Source organism: Octopus bimaculoides, chromosome 3 (assembly GCF_046866305.1).
Source record: "Octopus bimaculoides isolate indiv1 chromosome 3, ASM4686630v1, whole genome shotgun sequence".
NCBI lineage: Eukaryota > Metazoa > Mollusca > Cephalopoda > Octopoda > Octopodidae > Octopus > Octopus bimaculoides.
Window position 1 is genome coordinate 31,989,670 of NC_142930.1, and position 15,875 is coordinate 32,005,544.

Genomic DNA, 15,875 nt, shown 5'->3' on the forward strand with positions numbered 1-15,875 from the left:
TCAACTTACACCATTATCATATTGTTCTCTTTCCCCCTCTCCTTCATAATAACCTTAATTTTACATTTCTGTCCTTCTTTTCTAGTCACATCCCAACACTTTTCCTTTTCTTATTCTCTACGTTACCATCCTACCACTATAAATTAGTTCCTTTCCAGCATGGGGTGCTCACTTTTGCTTTGCAAGCTATAAGGTGAATCCAGTAGCGCTTGTGCCAAAACAAAAACAAAAAAAAACACCCACTATACTCTGGTAATTGATCCAAACAGTGACAATGCAGGGTTTGAGAGGGCTTCTTAGTCATTGTATTGGCAAGGCAAACTTCTATTGCATTAGTGCAATAGAAATGTTCCCAGTTTACTTTGGAAAGTGGTTGGTATTAGGAAGGGCATCCAGCTTCAAAAACCATGCCAAAGATGAGACAATATAGGAAGATATGATCCTCCAACCCAGTGGTTGCTGTTAAACTGTTCTTCTCGTGCCAGTATAAAAAGCAAAACACAAAATGATAATGATAATTATCATGATACACACACACACACACACACACACATAGTTAGGTGCTGGCATGGATGTTATGGTTAAAACCATGTGATAGACAGAAACTACATATGTATATGTATATGTGTATCCATGCATGTAAGTCTTTGGGTTTGTTTACTTATATTGCTTGTATGAAAGTGTAGTGTGATCACTTTCAACTGTCAACAAATCATCTTAGTACTTCTTGACTTTGAAGCCACGTGGAAGAGATCCATTACTGGAAAAACAGATAAGGTCTGTGTCAGGAAGGGCAACTGCTTCTAAAACTGCTTCAAATAATGCATTCATCCAACTCATGTAAGCATGGGAAACTGGACATAAAGCAAGCAAATTATACATATAATAATTCGTTTTTCATTTATTTGTATGTGTTTTTCCATGTCAGCATGTATTAGATGAATATATTATTAAAACATTATTTTATATTCAGATGCCCTTCAAATGTGCAAATCAAATGAAGTGTACATTTCTCTTGAGATCTGTCAAGAGTTTTTTTTTCACAGCTTTAGTTTTAGCAGCATTACCAGATTGTTTCCTTTCAAAAGACATTGTACATTGATTTGTAATTAGTTTAAAATTCTAGCTTCATCTCAGCATGTTGTACTGCATTTTAGAACATGAATATATATGTCTGTTCAGGTAACTATATTGCAATTTTGACAAATTTAGTTTTCTAATTTCCAGTTAAGAATTGTAAAATGCTGGTTCTTAATGCCTAATTCTCTGTTATCTTTGGTTCTTTTTTGAAATTTTTCTTCCATTCACGTGTCAGCTTTTAAAGTAATTTCACATTTACTCTCTGCAATGCTGCTATTTGAAATATTTAAATATTTAAATATGCAAGAACATTACAAATTGCAGCTAACATCCTATTTAATTTTTTTAAACAAAGAAATTATTTGAATGAAATATTTTCACCTGCTTAAAAACTGAACAACATATTAAAGATATATGAATTACACACACACACATATGTACATACTGGCATTCCATTGGTCGTGACAATGAGGATTCCAGTTGATCTGATCAACAGAACAGCCTGCTTGTGAAATTGACATGCAAGTGACTGAGTACTCCACAAACATAGATTCAGCATGACAGAATGTAACAAGGCTGGCCTTTTGAAATAAAAGTACTACTCATCTTTGAATCTTTGGTCTATGACTCACATGCAAATAGACCAGAGATCTTGTTTCAAGATGATCCAAGTACATGGTATTGATAAGTGACAATAATGACAAAATGTCAATATCTGCCATTCTTGCAGATTCCAAGGCGAGTTGTCCCACCTGGTATGTGACATTCAGATGTTCTTCAACATTCAGCGCTATGTAGGGAACATTCTCATTATGCTATCCCACAGCAAATTCAGCGTATAAACAAAACACATTCTTTTTATATGCCAGTGGCATGTAAAAAACACCCACTGGATTCTTGGAGTGATTGGAATTAGAATGGGCATCCAGCTGTAGAAACCATGCCAAATCAGACTGGAACCTGACACAGATCCCCAGCTTACCAGTTTTCAGTCAAACCATCCAACCCATGCCATCATGAAAAATAGATGTTAAATGATGATGATGATGATGTGGAGGATGGTACATTAAGTTTTGTCATCAACAAATCACATAGTTTCAGGTTCAATCCAGCCATATTGCACCTTGGACAAGTGTCTTCTTCTATAGCTCTATGCCAACCAAAGCCTTGTGAGTGGATTTGGTAGGCCAAAACTGAAAAAAAACCCCACTTCTTCCCCTACTAGATGTGAATAGCCATGCAGATCCTCTACATGAATCTGTACTGCCCCACCCACCTTCTCATAATTCTATTCTCTTGTCCACTAGCATAAAGCTGACCTCTATTCACCAAGGTTTGTAATTCTGTGAGCTGCATGGTAACCTCAGTAGTGCAGTTGATACAGAAAAGCATCCAGTCCTATTGAAAAGTGGTTGGCATTAGGAAGGGTATCCAGACATAGAAATCATACCAAAACAGACATTGAAGCACAACATAGACCTTGGCCATATTGAATCCAGTCAAACCATCCATCTCTAAAATGGAACATGGACATTAAATGATGATGATGATGATATATATATATGTGCATGAATGAATGTAAATATATATGTGTGTGTGTGTGTGTGCACGCACACACACACACACACACACACATATAAGGTCTTTACTGAGTCATAGGCTTATGAAGCTGGTTTCTCAGATTCTGTGGTGTATATATTCCCCACCTGGACAGGATGCCAGTCTATTGCAAGATTATTCATTTTTCCAGCTGAGTGGACGGGAGAAATGTGAAATGAAGTGTGTTTTGCTCAAGAACAGAATGCATCACCCAGTCCAGGAATTGAAACCACAATCTTAAGATCATATATATATCGTTTGTAGAAATACATAAATCTGGAGGAGAAGCATACTCTAAGATATAGAGCAGTTAATATTATAGTGGGGTAGGCTGTTTTATGGGCTATATAAGGTGCAAGCATGGCTGTGTAGTAAGAAACTTGCTTCCCAACCACATGGTTCCAGGTTGAACCCTACTGCATGACACCTTGGGCTAGTGTTTTCTATTATAGCCTTGGGCCAACCAAAGCCTTGTGAGTGGATTTGGTAAACGGAAACTGAAAGAAGCCCGTTGTATACACATATATATATATATACAATGGGCTTCTTTATATATCTATGTGTATGTGTCTTTATGTCTGTGTTTGTCCTCTATCACTGCTTGACAACCCAAAAGTTAGTGGTTCGGCAAAAGAGACCAATAGAATTAGTACTAGGATTTAAAAAATTAAGTCCTGGAGTTGATTTATTCAACTTCAAGGCAGTGCTCCAGCATGGCTGCAGTCAAATGACTGAAACAAGTAAAAGAATAAAAGAAAAATAAAAGAATACACACACACACACGTACATACATTATGTATATATATACATCCAAAGACTTATGGGTGTCTTGAAGAAGTGATATATGTAAGCTTAATTATAAGCTGTGTACACATCTCATATTTAGTCTAGTGGTTACTTAAACAATGGCAGACTTATTTAATTTACTTATTTATTTCATATCATATTTTGTGAACAACTCCATTTTTAGTTACATGTTTCCAATAGGCTAATTATTGGTTCTTTGCATTTATAATGGAAAGAGGGACAAGTGACTGTCTGAGAAAACCAGGTGAAACAACTGTCACAAAGAAATTTATTTGAAAGTAATGGCTTATTGGCTTCTAACTGATCTTTACATTTTTCAGCGATATGCATTGCTGAATGATATACACATGTATATATATACACAATGAACTTTCACATAATTTCTGTGTCTACCAAATTCTATTCAAACAGCCATGGTCAACCTAAAGCTATGGTAGAATATATTTATTTGTTCACTGTACAACACAGTGGAATCAAACCCAAAACCACTTGGTGACAAAGCAAATTTCTTAATCATACCTGCACATTCACAAACATACTCTAGTGGTAAGTAGGGTCCAATATGTAATTATTTTAGATAGAAATTTTGAGGTGGCTTCATTTATCTTAATATTCTGATATACCAATTACAAAATGATAAACTTTTGTCAAAATAGCAATGGTGGTGGAGGAGTAGATGGAGGAGAAGAAAGTGGAGGTGGTGGTAATGGTTATAATGCTACTGTTGTTGCTGCTGCTGCTGCTGCTGCTTCTGATAATCTATTAGAAATCTTAAGCCTAGTATCGCAAGTTAACAAAACATTCATCAGTTATGCAATGCTCATACTGCCAATAACAACAATTAGTTGTATAACTCTGTAATACTTATTTACAGCTAGCTAGGCTGAATTACTTCAACAACTTTATCAAGAGTATGAAAGAGTACTAGTGGTGCCACATACCATAGCCATAAATTTATACTTCTTTGAGCACAAGTTCATGACCCACTTGACTTGGTTGGTTATAACTTTCATATCACAAGAAAACTGGGGTAAAAAGCATGTGTGTGAGTGTGTGCGTTTGTAAGTGCATGTAATATGCTAGTATATATAACACTTTCGAGATGAAATATACTTTAATGTCGATTTTAAAACTAGATACTATCTGTTGATGACAACTTAACAAAGTAAAACAGTGAAATACATTTTCCTTCCTGATCCTGTATCAACTATCAAGTCTCTTAGAAGAGATATAGAAAATAGTTAAACAATGTTCATCTGTATTGGGAAGAACAGAGTATTTTATTGAATACAAAATTAAAATCTAAAATTAGTCATAAGATACCTTCATGAACAGAGCAGACAAATAAACAATATAATACTTTATGGTTAAACAGAATTTTTTTTTTTCACTCTGGAAATGAAAGAAAGAATAAAGTCACATTGTTTCTTTCTTCATAAAAGCACTTTTTGGCTACAATTTGCCTAAAAATCTCAAATCTACTTGGAATGATGCCAGCCAAAGTAAAGTCAATGTAATATGAAATAATAGTTCATTTCAAGAAAAATGAACAGAATAAAGATGAGATTAATATTATACACATGTCTTTGGCAATGGGATAGATCACTGGCAATAGAAGAGATCACAAAAATACTTCAGGAAAAAGACTGTGTCAGTCAGTCATCAAGATAGTTCCAGAAACCTTCTTAACCCCAATCATAAAATACCCATTTACAATGGGTTTCAGGTTGGTCAAACTATTACAGGTACATTAAGATTTGACCAAATGCTTCACATACATAAGTTTGATCAGAAGAAATTCTCTGAAAGATATAATAATCTCATGAAAAATTAATAAGTTTTCAATTCCATTTTGTTAGATACCTGAATATCTGAGTAATTTGTTAGTACCAGCATTGGTACACTTCGTAAGACTTGAACTGGACTATTATTTGCCAAATGTATTTTGTTTTAGTTTTATAAATCACTAGAATGAATTTCATTACTATCAGATTATGGTACAAAGCCTCTGAGCAAATGAACTTCAGTCTATACTTCAATACAATATAAAATAAGTATTGACATATATGATTTAGTGAGTTAAGAAATTTGAATAAAAACGACAAACTTAGTGAAGAAAATTTTCATATTTTTGGTTCTTCCCTTTTTTTATGTCCACTACATAGCATTCTCAAAACACTTTCAATGCAACAAACAGGACTTTTTTTTTTATCAAAGTTTGTTATAGGCATAAAGATACCATAAACAATTATAAAAATGGAGAAAAGATGTTAAAAAATCAAAATTAGATTTAATGACACGTAAAAGCACCCACTACACTCTCTGAGTGGTTGGCGTTAGGAAGGGCATCCAGCTGTAGAAACTCTGCCAAATTAGATTGGAGCCTGGTGTAGCCATCCGGTTGCACCAGTCCTCAGTCAAATCGTCCAACCCATGCTAGCATGGAAAGCGGACGTTAAACGATGATGATGATGATGATGTACGAATGTTGTCATTCTTGTCAGTGTGAAGATTTTTAAGGAAAAAACATCCAAAAAAGTTATTACTAAAAATCAAGAAGGAAAAACAAATGAGGTAATAGTGAAAATTTAACCGAATATAAGTTGTAAAATGGAAAATTAAGAGAAATGAAAAAGACGGACATGTTAATGTATATGCAAGTCTATTTTTTGCATGATAGACTTGCATACACATTGATGTGTCCCTCTTTTTCGTTTCTCTTAATTTTCCCTTTTACAACTTATTTGTAAATATCCTGTTAAATTTTCACTATTACCCCATTTGGTTTTCCTTCTTGATTTTTAGTAATAACTTTTTTGGATGTTTTTTCCTTAAATTCTTCACACTAACAAAAATGACAATACATAATTTTAATTTTAATTGTTATTATTATAATTTTTTATTACATATTTGTATTGCCCTTGAAACGTTCGTATATACTTATTAAATCTAATTTTGATTTTTTAACATCTTTTCTCCATTTTTATAATTGTTTATGGTATCTTTATACCTATAACAAACTTTTTCAATTGTTATTTTCATATTCTTATTGCTTTCTCTAGCAAGATATTTCTGAATATGATGAATCTTTATTAGAAATTATTTTCTTTTTGAACTCCTCAAAAAGTTTGAATTGTTTTACTTGAACTTATATTTTTCTCACCTCTATATATAAATAAATATATCTACTACATATGTGGAAAATCGGTGTGTTTTTGTGGTGTTGTTAGCTAACTCCTCCAACATCGTTTTATTGATTTTGATGAAACTTGACACATAAATAGAACTCATGGCTGAAAACCTTGTGACATACTTAGATTGTTGAAAAACTCGATGATACGGCCCCGGGAAGGGACCTTTATATCTACCTCATATAACTAACTTTTTTTAAACACCTAAGGAAAATAACCCATAGCACCTGCATAATATTTTTTTTAAACACTCAAGGGAAATAATCCATTTCATTGTTTATGTTCAGTTACTTTAAATACTGATTTTTTGTGTGTCCAATTTCTAATTTTTGCAGATGATATCACTTTATTTGACATGTGAGTAGAACTCATGTCTGGAAACTTTGTGACATACTTAGACTGTTGAAAAAAATCAATAACAGGGCTCCTATAATGGATCCTTCTATCTACTACATATTACTAATATTTTATTTAAACAACCCAAGGGAAATATCCCATACCACCTGCAGTTTTTAGCGAAGCAATCAATATTTGATTCCCATGATCAGCCAACTTAATTCTGCATTTCACTACTCACAGTTTTGAACTTCTAAACATTATTATTGCACTTCCTTAATTTGAATCTTAAACCTTAAAGACTTCATTCATATATACTTTTTTGAATGCCCATTACTCCGATAATTCTGCATTTTTACAGTTACACTTTTTCCATGACAGTAGATAAATTTTTTATTCCACAACATATTTGTAGAGTCTTCATGCAGGCATAGTATGGATTCGATCCTCGATTGCCAAATTTTACTTAACACTTCAACAGCGCTTTTCTCACAGTAAAACAATAGTTTTTCTGTGAATGACAGCAGTTATACATTTCCCAGATGCCTTCACTAAGCAGAATAATGTCTTTGCCATTTGACCTTTCTGACCTCTTCTAGGCCACCACTGGCTGGAATGGAGATAACAGACTTCCAATGAAATCATTTGTTCTCAACAATATGTCTATCTTTCTGGCTGCTTTTCGATAGTTATAAAAACAAGAACTCCATAAGCTAAAGGCAATTACTGAGAGTGACCATCAGTGAGTGTGACCGTTATTATTGCACTTTCTTCAAACACTTCATTCATATATTTATATAACCTTTCTCACCAACTTCCAACAATCTCTTCCTCCTCCAGCTAAGTACTTTTGTGTGATGGAAAATACACCTTTTGTGGTAGATATAACGAAATTGCTTTCTTACATCAGAGTAATAAGATGTTTCAATACAATATATTATTTATTTAGTTATGAGTGTGGGTGGAATTTAAACTTGGATATGTTAGTAAAGGGATATTACTCTGGGACCACCTATAAGACATATAGAACTACTTAACTACAGAGGTGAGATAGAAAAATGACAGCTGACCACATGAACCACATAAATTCTTATGTGCTATGTTAACCAAAGGAAAAATGTTGGAGTGAAATCCAAGTTACAGTTTCTATTCTTAAACTAGGCAGCCAAAAAACGATCTCTCTCTCTCTCTCTCTCACACACACACACACACACACACACACACATATACGCTCTTATTTATTTAAAAGTCTTTCTGAAAATTACCTGATACAGTTTTACAAAGTCATCATCATTTTCATCATTTAACATCCGCTTTCCATGCTAGCATGGGTTGGACGATGAAGTCAATGACTGAGACCTTTGGTATTATGTCATGCTTGGAAAGAAGATCCATCAAACCAAGTAAAATTGCAGTTGTGGTAGATATTGGTGTCATGCCAGTGGCACGTAAAATACCCATTACACTCTTGGAGTGGTTGGAGTTAGGAAGGGCATCCAGCCATAGAAACCATGCCAAATCAGACTGGAATTTGGTGCAGCTTGCCAGCCCTGTCAAACTGTCCGGCACATGCCAGCATGGACAACGGACGCTAAATGATAATGATGATGACGATTTCTAAACACAGTGAATTTATTGATATGTATTTTTTTATTCTTATTGAAAAACTAATTTTAAAACTTCAAAAACAAACATGCATTGTAGCTAAAATTTCTTTTCTACGTAACCCTCCAATAGTACATTTCATAGTTGAAAGCAGCAGGACACTACATTATAGGCAAGCGTTTCATTAGATTACAGCAGAGGTCTCAAATACTACTTTAGGCTTGAAAGTTATAATAAACCATCAGTATATATTTCATATCTAAGTAAGACATTTTTGATTTTGTCTCAGCTTACCTCATTGAAGGATAAATACCAAGCCTTCAAAAAAGAAGTAACCTACAATGGACTTATTAAACAGGATGAAATTTGCTTCTGATTTTCTCAATACTACATAAACTGAATTTAAGCAATGGCCGGCTTCTATTGTTGATGTTCTTGTTTTGCTCCAGGCCAGTTTTGATCAATCAGGTTTATGATTAAAGACATTCAAACTATAACCATCCAGTCATTTCTTTTTGCATGTTTTCACACATAGTATACATAAAACTAAATTAACCACTGCAGACTTTGTTTTTTGATGGTAGGATAAAATTTGAGATTTGGTTGCTATTTCTAGTAGGTTAGATGATCATATAGAGTCTTTCTGGACGGCACATCCTGTTTTTGTTCATCATGTTGACTTAACATTTATGGTTGTTTAAATGTTTTGGAGGCAGTGAGTGACATAAAGATATGAAAATACAAAACTTTAATCTCATCTTTAAGAGATTAACTTTAATTTTTCCCAGTTTTAGACAAATGCATTTAAAGAGAAAGCATATTAGATCTAGTAATACCAGATCTATTACTTCTGCTTTCTTTTGGAATATTCAAAAGACTAATGTGTATGAAAGACATAATGCAACAACTATGACACAATACAAACACAATGATTGGGTTCATCAAAGAAACAACATTCTAAAACCACTGACTAGCAGAACTAGGTGACAGGATAAAATTACAATTATAGTAACCTACAAAGCATTTGGTAAGCCAATTTCCAACTACGCTAACTATGTATAGGATCCACAAGTATAAGACAAGGAGAGGAGAAAACTTTAGTCTACTGTGCAACTGTCTCTGCTAACAAACTACTGTTCTGCATACAGGGGGGAAACTATTTTGACAACTTTAACTGATATCTGACTGTGACAAATATCAATTACAGACAATAAATAGGAATCAACTTTTAAATTTACCTTTCTCACTAATAGACTAGTATCTTTTGAAGCATTATGGTGGAAGCTTTTACAATAATCATCTGAACCAGAGTGTTGAGTGTCTTCCACAATAAGTTAAAATCCAAGTACCAAAGCTTATAATTTGCAGAAAGAGACCCTGTGAGACCTCTGATAACAGGTTGCTGTCGACTCTCACAGAATCAACCAGAGCAAGTGTGACCAAGAGCTCTGAGAAGTAAAATAATAGTGATGATGATGATGATGATAATTTGAAACAGGAAGAATTTGGAGTATGAAAACTGTAAAGGCTGTGCCTATAATAATTGGTGCATCGGGAACTATAAGCAAAGATATAGACAAATGGCACTTTTCCACACAGCTATCCTCATCCATTCTTGCTACATGTCCATACCAGCGCAATCATCTCTCTTGCATATATATATATGTGTATCATTTGTTTGTTTAGCGTCCATTTTTCCATGCTGGCATGGGTTCAACAGGGATATGCTTTTTTTAAGTAGGTAAACATATCACTATTTCACTTAGTGTAGCTGAGGGATGTCAATATATGTGTTGCTCTCTGTCTCACAGACACACACACACACACACACACACGATGGGTTTTCTACAGCTCCAGTATACGAAGTTCATTCACAAGGTATTGTTCAACTCAGGGCTGTCATACAAGACACTTGACTGAAGTAATGTGCAGTGAGATTGAATTCAAAACCATATGGTGACAAAGCAAACTTCTTAACCACATAGTAATGCTTGTTTACACACACACACATACACACCTTAACTTGTTCTTCGCTTTTAGTCTTTGAGTCTCATCCAAGTTTTGCCCTCTCACAATACTATGAATGCACAGTGTTTTAGTTGCAATGCAAGCAATTCTGAATGTAAATGGAAACAAAACTAGTAGTTCTAACACTTTCTTGAAATTAATCCTCCAGACTTTTCTAAACACTATCTTTTGCATAAACTTTTTCAGGTTACCTTGGAAACATTTAAGATTATTTCTATCGGATTTCTTCAGTTTCATCTAATTCTAAATTAAAAACTATTTAGCAAGTAACTCATGACACATTTTGAAAACAGCTAAACTCTTAGTAGTTATTTAACGTAGATTAACAGCTGATGTTATCCATTTCTCATGTTTGCTCCCCAAAAAACCAAGTTAATGTTTTTGACATTAGTGAAACAGAGTCACAAATAACTGTCAAAAGAAGGAATATATTAATTTTCTCCAACTGTAATTGTGAAAGAACAAGCAGGTGACTATCTAATGTCAAGCAAGAAAAGAGCCTGATATGAAGAATATCTGAAGAAACCTGCGTAAAGATGATAATGATAATAAATTATTAAACTCATATAAAACTTTCAAGTTAGAAGGAAGAAAAATGAGTAATCAATAAAGCCATATCTTTCAAAATGGCTTTAGTGTTGTAATTGTTATGTAAATATATTTATATCTAATTGTATTGTGTATATATAATAAAATGTAAGCAAATATTTACTGTTTAATTGTAGGTTACAAAATGTTCTATCATTTTTTTTTTAAATTACAAAATATTTTAAAACATTATATAGAAAGCTATAGTTATTCCATTAGAATAATTCATTGAAATTATGCAGATAGTCATGTTATTGATTTAAAAAAAATATGCATTAGTGTTCGTTATCAAGAAGTTTATTGTTTAAGGAAATCTAAATAAAGACAACTATTTCTTTTCTTTTTTTTTTTACCTGTATATAATATTTATTTATGGATAGCTTGTAAAAGAAATGTACATCAAAGGATGTAGTTGCAGTCTAGACTATTCACAGTTCTTCTAATCACTGCTGTCATTGCATGTCCTAGGCCTTACTAAATGTTACCAGGTTATATCAAAATCGAAGAAATAGAATAAAACAAGACATGAGTATTGATTACATTCAGACCTTTACAGGCACAGACACTGAATGCTTTCTATTCATAGAAAAAGTTATTTAGTATTCACTAACAGTTCTCTATGACACAGCCATATCATATGTAACTATTGTGAAGCTATTTTTTTCTTTTTCTGTAATTTGTACTTTTTTTTATAGTTCTCATTGAACATTGGATTCTGAGGGAAAAGAAATGGGAAAGATGTTAAAGAAATTTTTATGAAGAATATAAGTAAAAAAGGAAAAAAAATGTATCTGATAAAATAGGTAAGAAGATAGAAAATAGTAGAATCTTTTTTATTGTATTTTTATAAATTAGCTTTTAAGATTAAAAAAGAATTAAATTAATTTTCCATAGAGGATTTTTAGCAAAACAGGTTAGATCTGGAATAATGAATACTTCAGTAAATAAATAATGATAACACAAGTATGATTGATTTAAGTAAAATATATACTTATCTCTTCTCTAGGCTAAAAGCAATTGCATATACTGACATGTGTAAGTATGTATGTATAATACATACAAGCACATACACCCCCCCCCCACACACACACAGAGTTATTAATACACATACATATTTTACTTTGCAGCTATTGAACAATTGGTTACAAGTTTCCAGCAGACTAATCACTGACTCTCAGCATATTTGATGGTAAGAATGACAAAGGGCTGTCTCATTTGCTGGAACCAATAGCACAGAGGCCATCTTTTAAATTTAAGTGTGATCGCCTTTTAGTTTCCTTGCTGATACTTATTGCTTTATAATGTCAAGCATGTAATGTAAACAAATGATTTAAATTTGGTATCATATCTATTTCTTCTATCTCACTTATTACTTTTACTTCTCTTTGACAAAGGATTAAAAAAAAATCTAACCAATATTAGATGCCCTTCTACTGCTTCCATCCAGTTTATAAATTTTCATTGTACACATTCCTTTATCCATATCATACTCAGTCTTTTCTTTCCCTATCTCCTTCTACATTCATTTCCATCACTCCTCTCATCCAGAATCTTTCATCCTTTCTAAGCACATGACTTGACCTTCTCATCCCATTTCTGGCTCTATTCCCATAATTTCCTGCAGTTCACAGTTTGTCTTCTTTCCAATGGCAATGTAGGAGTTATGAGTGATTTATGCAGATGGTACAAGAAGAGATATAAGTGTAATCTGTTGGATGTGCAACATTAACTTTCATAAAAAGATGCAAATGACCTGACATCAACAGACTCATGCAGGAGAAACAATTCTGCAGGTGAAAATTGCCATGTGCAATAAAAATGTACCAACAGCAAAAGAGCAACAAAATTGGCACAGGAAAAATAGAAGTTAGTTTTGATCTCTGGAAGTTCGGTTATGAACAATACTTCAAAATGGTTACTCCCATACTGACATACAAAAACAGTCATCACGATGCTGCTGCTGCTAGCTAACAAGTATAAACAAAATGAAATAGCTGCAATAGAGAATCAAATATAGGTTGTCTTATGAAATGTGGATTGTGAATCTACACCATAGAGCTTACCTGCAGAATGTAAATGTATCTGAGTATAGATTGTGATAGGTTCTGTTTATAAAATGCTACTGATATGCACAATTTCTAGAATTACAAACAAAAAGTAAGTTTTTCAGAAGCAACTGTTACAAATCTAAAAAGCTTTCACATTATATTTTTGTATCAATGTTAAAATTTATTCATAACTTACTTAATTGCTTAAGTGGAAATAAACTTCAACATTTTACACCTACTACACAAACACTTCTCAGAGAAATGCAATACATACAGAATTTGTAGTTATATAACCTACAGAAATTCACTTTTACCATCAATTTTATTAAATGGTCCAAACACTTTCCCTTCAATAGTTCATCCTTTGGACACTGCCCTAACTACATTCAAAGAGATCAATGAATATAAGTATTTTAAATAAACTACAATAGGAACAACAGCTGGAATATCATTAATAGTAAAGATGCAGTGATTGATGAACCAACAATACTGAATGAAATACATTCAGTCACAAGAAAATATCAAATTTATGGCAAATTAGTTAAGATTAGGGTTAAGAAGAAACTGTTGTTCAGGTGAGCAATAATTTGAGCAATTTATTAGAATGGTATTACAGCAACTAATTCAAGAATAATTCACAATCTTTCCCACAAGTCACAGAAAGTGATTAATGGTAAGTTTCTTCACATGGAATGTTCAACATGGCATGAAGCCAAGAATCATACTTTGTAAATACCATCCCAGGTGAGGAAGGGAAGTGAAATCCATGACAATTCTTTCAGGATGCTTCAATATGAGAAATTTTTCATATGAAAAATTATTTTAAAATATATTAAAATTAAAAATTTGTCTTTGATAGAGTGCATGAAATTTATATGAAATGGGCATCTTTAAAAAAACTTAGTTCAGAAAGGGAAAATATTGAAAGTTTATTTGCTCTCTCACTTTGTGTCTTTCTCCTTCTGTCTCACTCTCCACTCTCTTTCTCTGTCAGAGACAAAATTGATATTTATGACTTTGGAAAAGCTATATGCAGGAACCTAAACTAGATAGTGAAGTCAGTTTCCAAGAATTAACCATCACAGCTCAGCAGCTCTACTAACTTAAAGATTGAAGTACTTTTCTCTGAGAGGCAATTGAATCTTATTTTTTATGATTCAAATGAAATTTTCTGGTAAGGCCAGAATAAGGAAAATTTATAGAGTTGTCTTCCATATATGTCAATAAAATGACAATTATATAAACATTGACAAAATAGTTTTTTTTTTTTTACTTAGCACATAATCATTTCTCATTGACTGTTTAATATCTTTTGAATTGCATCAGTTATGTTAACACTAGCTATAGTTTTGCATGTGAATGGTGTTTCTGAATTAAACATTTATTCTTTTTAAGTTTGGAAGCCTAACCATCACCAATAAACAGCAGTATCCCTAATAAAGATGAGAGCAGTGGTATTGCTCTTTGAAATGTACAGATATATACATACATATATACATATACATATGTGTGTGTGTGCATGTCTGTGTGTGTCTTCAAGTTAGGTTTTTGCATATGTGTGTCTTTCTGTATCTGCAGGTACCTAAGAGTGCATGCATACATATATATATGTATATACATATATTTCCACTAATAAATGTTATCACATTTTGGGCATACACTTTTCTTATATACATTTGTATTGATTTTCTCATTCTTGATGCCATTCACTATACAGGCACAAATATAATTCTTTTCCAAATAAATTGCACTTCATATTCAAGGCCCCAATGAAGTTATAAGGTGTTATTCAGGTACTCAAATATGAGTTCACTACATCTTATAGCAGAAACAATTGTAAGCTAATGACGTATATATATATATATATATATATATATATATATATATATATAAGAAAGTGAGATGACAAAGGAATAAATGGTTATCTTATGAACGTCATTAGCTTACATCATCATCATCATCATCATCATCATCGTTTAACGTCCGCTTTCCATGCTAGCATGGGTTGGACGACTTGACTGAGGACTGGTGAAACCGGATGGCAACACCAGGCTCCAATCTAAATTTGGCAGAGTTTCTACAGCTGGATGCCCTTCCTAACGCCAACCACTCAGAGAGTGTAGTAGGTGCTTTTACGTGTCAATTGCAATTTGATTTGATTTTAATACTGATGTTGATGTACTTGACTCAAGCATGGCATATCACCCTGTGATCCAAGGTACTTTTGATTGGGCTGGTTATATGACACTGGTGTAGGTTACAGCTGTGAACTCACTTTATTTGTCGGGTCTTCTCAGTCACAGCATACCTCCAGAGGTCTTGGTCTTTTGTCATTGCCTCTGTGAGGCCCAACATTCAAAGGTCGTGCTTCACTACCTCATCCCATGTCTTCCTGGGTCTCCCTCTACCCCGGATTCCTCCCACTGTTTGGGAGTGGCACTTCTTAACACAGCTCTCCTTGTCCATCTGTAGTACATGACCATACCAACGCAAATGTCCCTCTCTTGCATGCCACATCTGATGCTTCTTATGTCTAACATTTCTCTCAAGGTGCTTACACTCTGTCATGTGTACACACGGACATTATACAATC

General features: G+C 33.3%; 2 protein-coding genes across 4 annotated transcripts in view; one reads left to right on the plus strand and one right to left on the minus strand.

The window, feature by feature from the left end:
* Positions 1–15,154, plus strand: part of LOC106872361 (uncharacterized) — a 21,521-nt gene extending 6,367 nt beyond the window's left edge. Inside the window, exons 2-3 of one of the 2 annotated variants that reach the window (XR_016241004.1) lie at positions 11,930–12,037; positions 12,362–15,154. Coding sequence is in view for 1 of the 2 variants with exons in the window: in XM_089348767.1 (XP_089204893.1) it covers positions 11,930–11,939 (10 nt within the window). In the remaining variant the exon portion in view is untranslated. Of the gene's footprint in view, positions 1–11,929 lie in introns of both variants that reach the window. The other variant, XM_089348767.1, reaches the window with a different exon arrangement.
* The window catches only part of LOC106872359 (muscle calcium channel subunit alpha-1-like), a 437,934-nt gene that overhangs the window by 367,139 nt on the left and 54,920 nt on the right, over positions 1–15,875 (minus strand). The gene's annotated exons all lie outside the window — the stretch shown is intronic.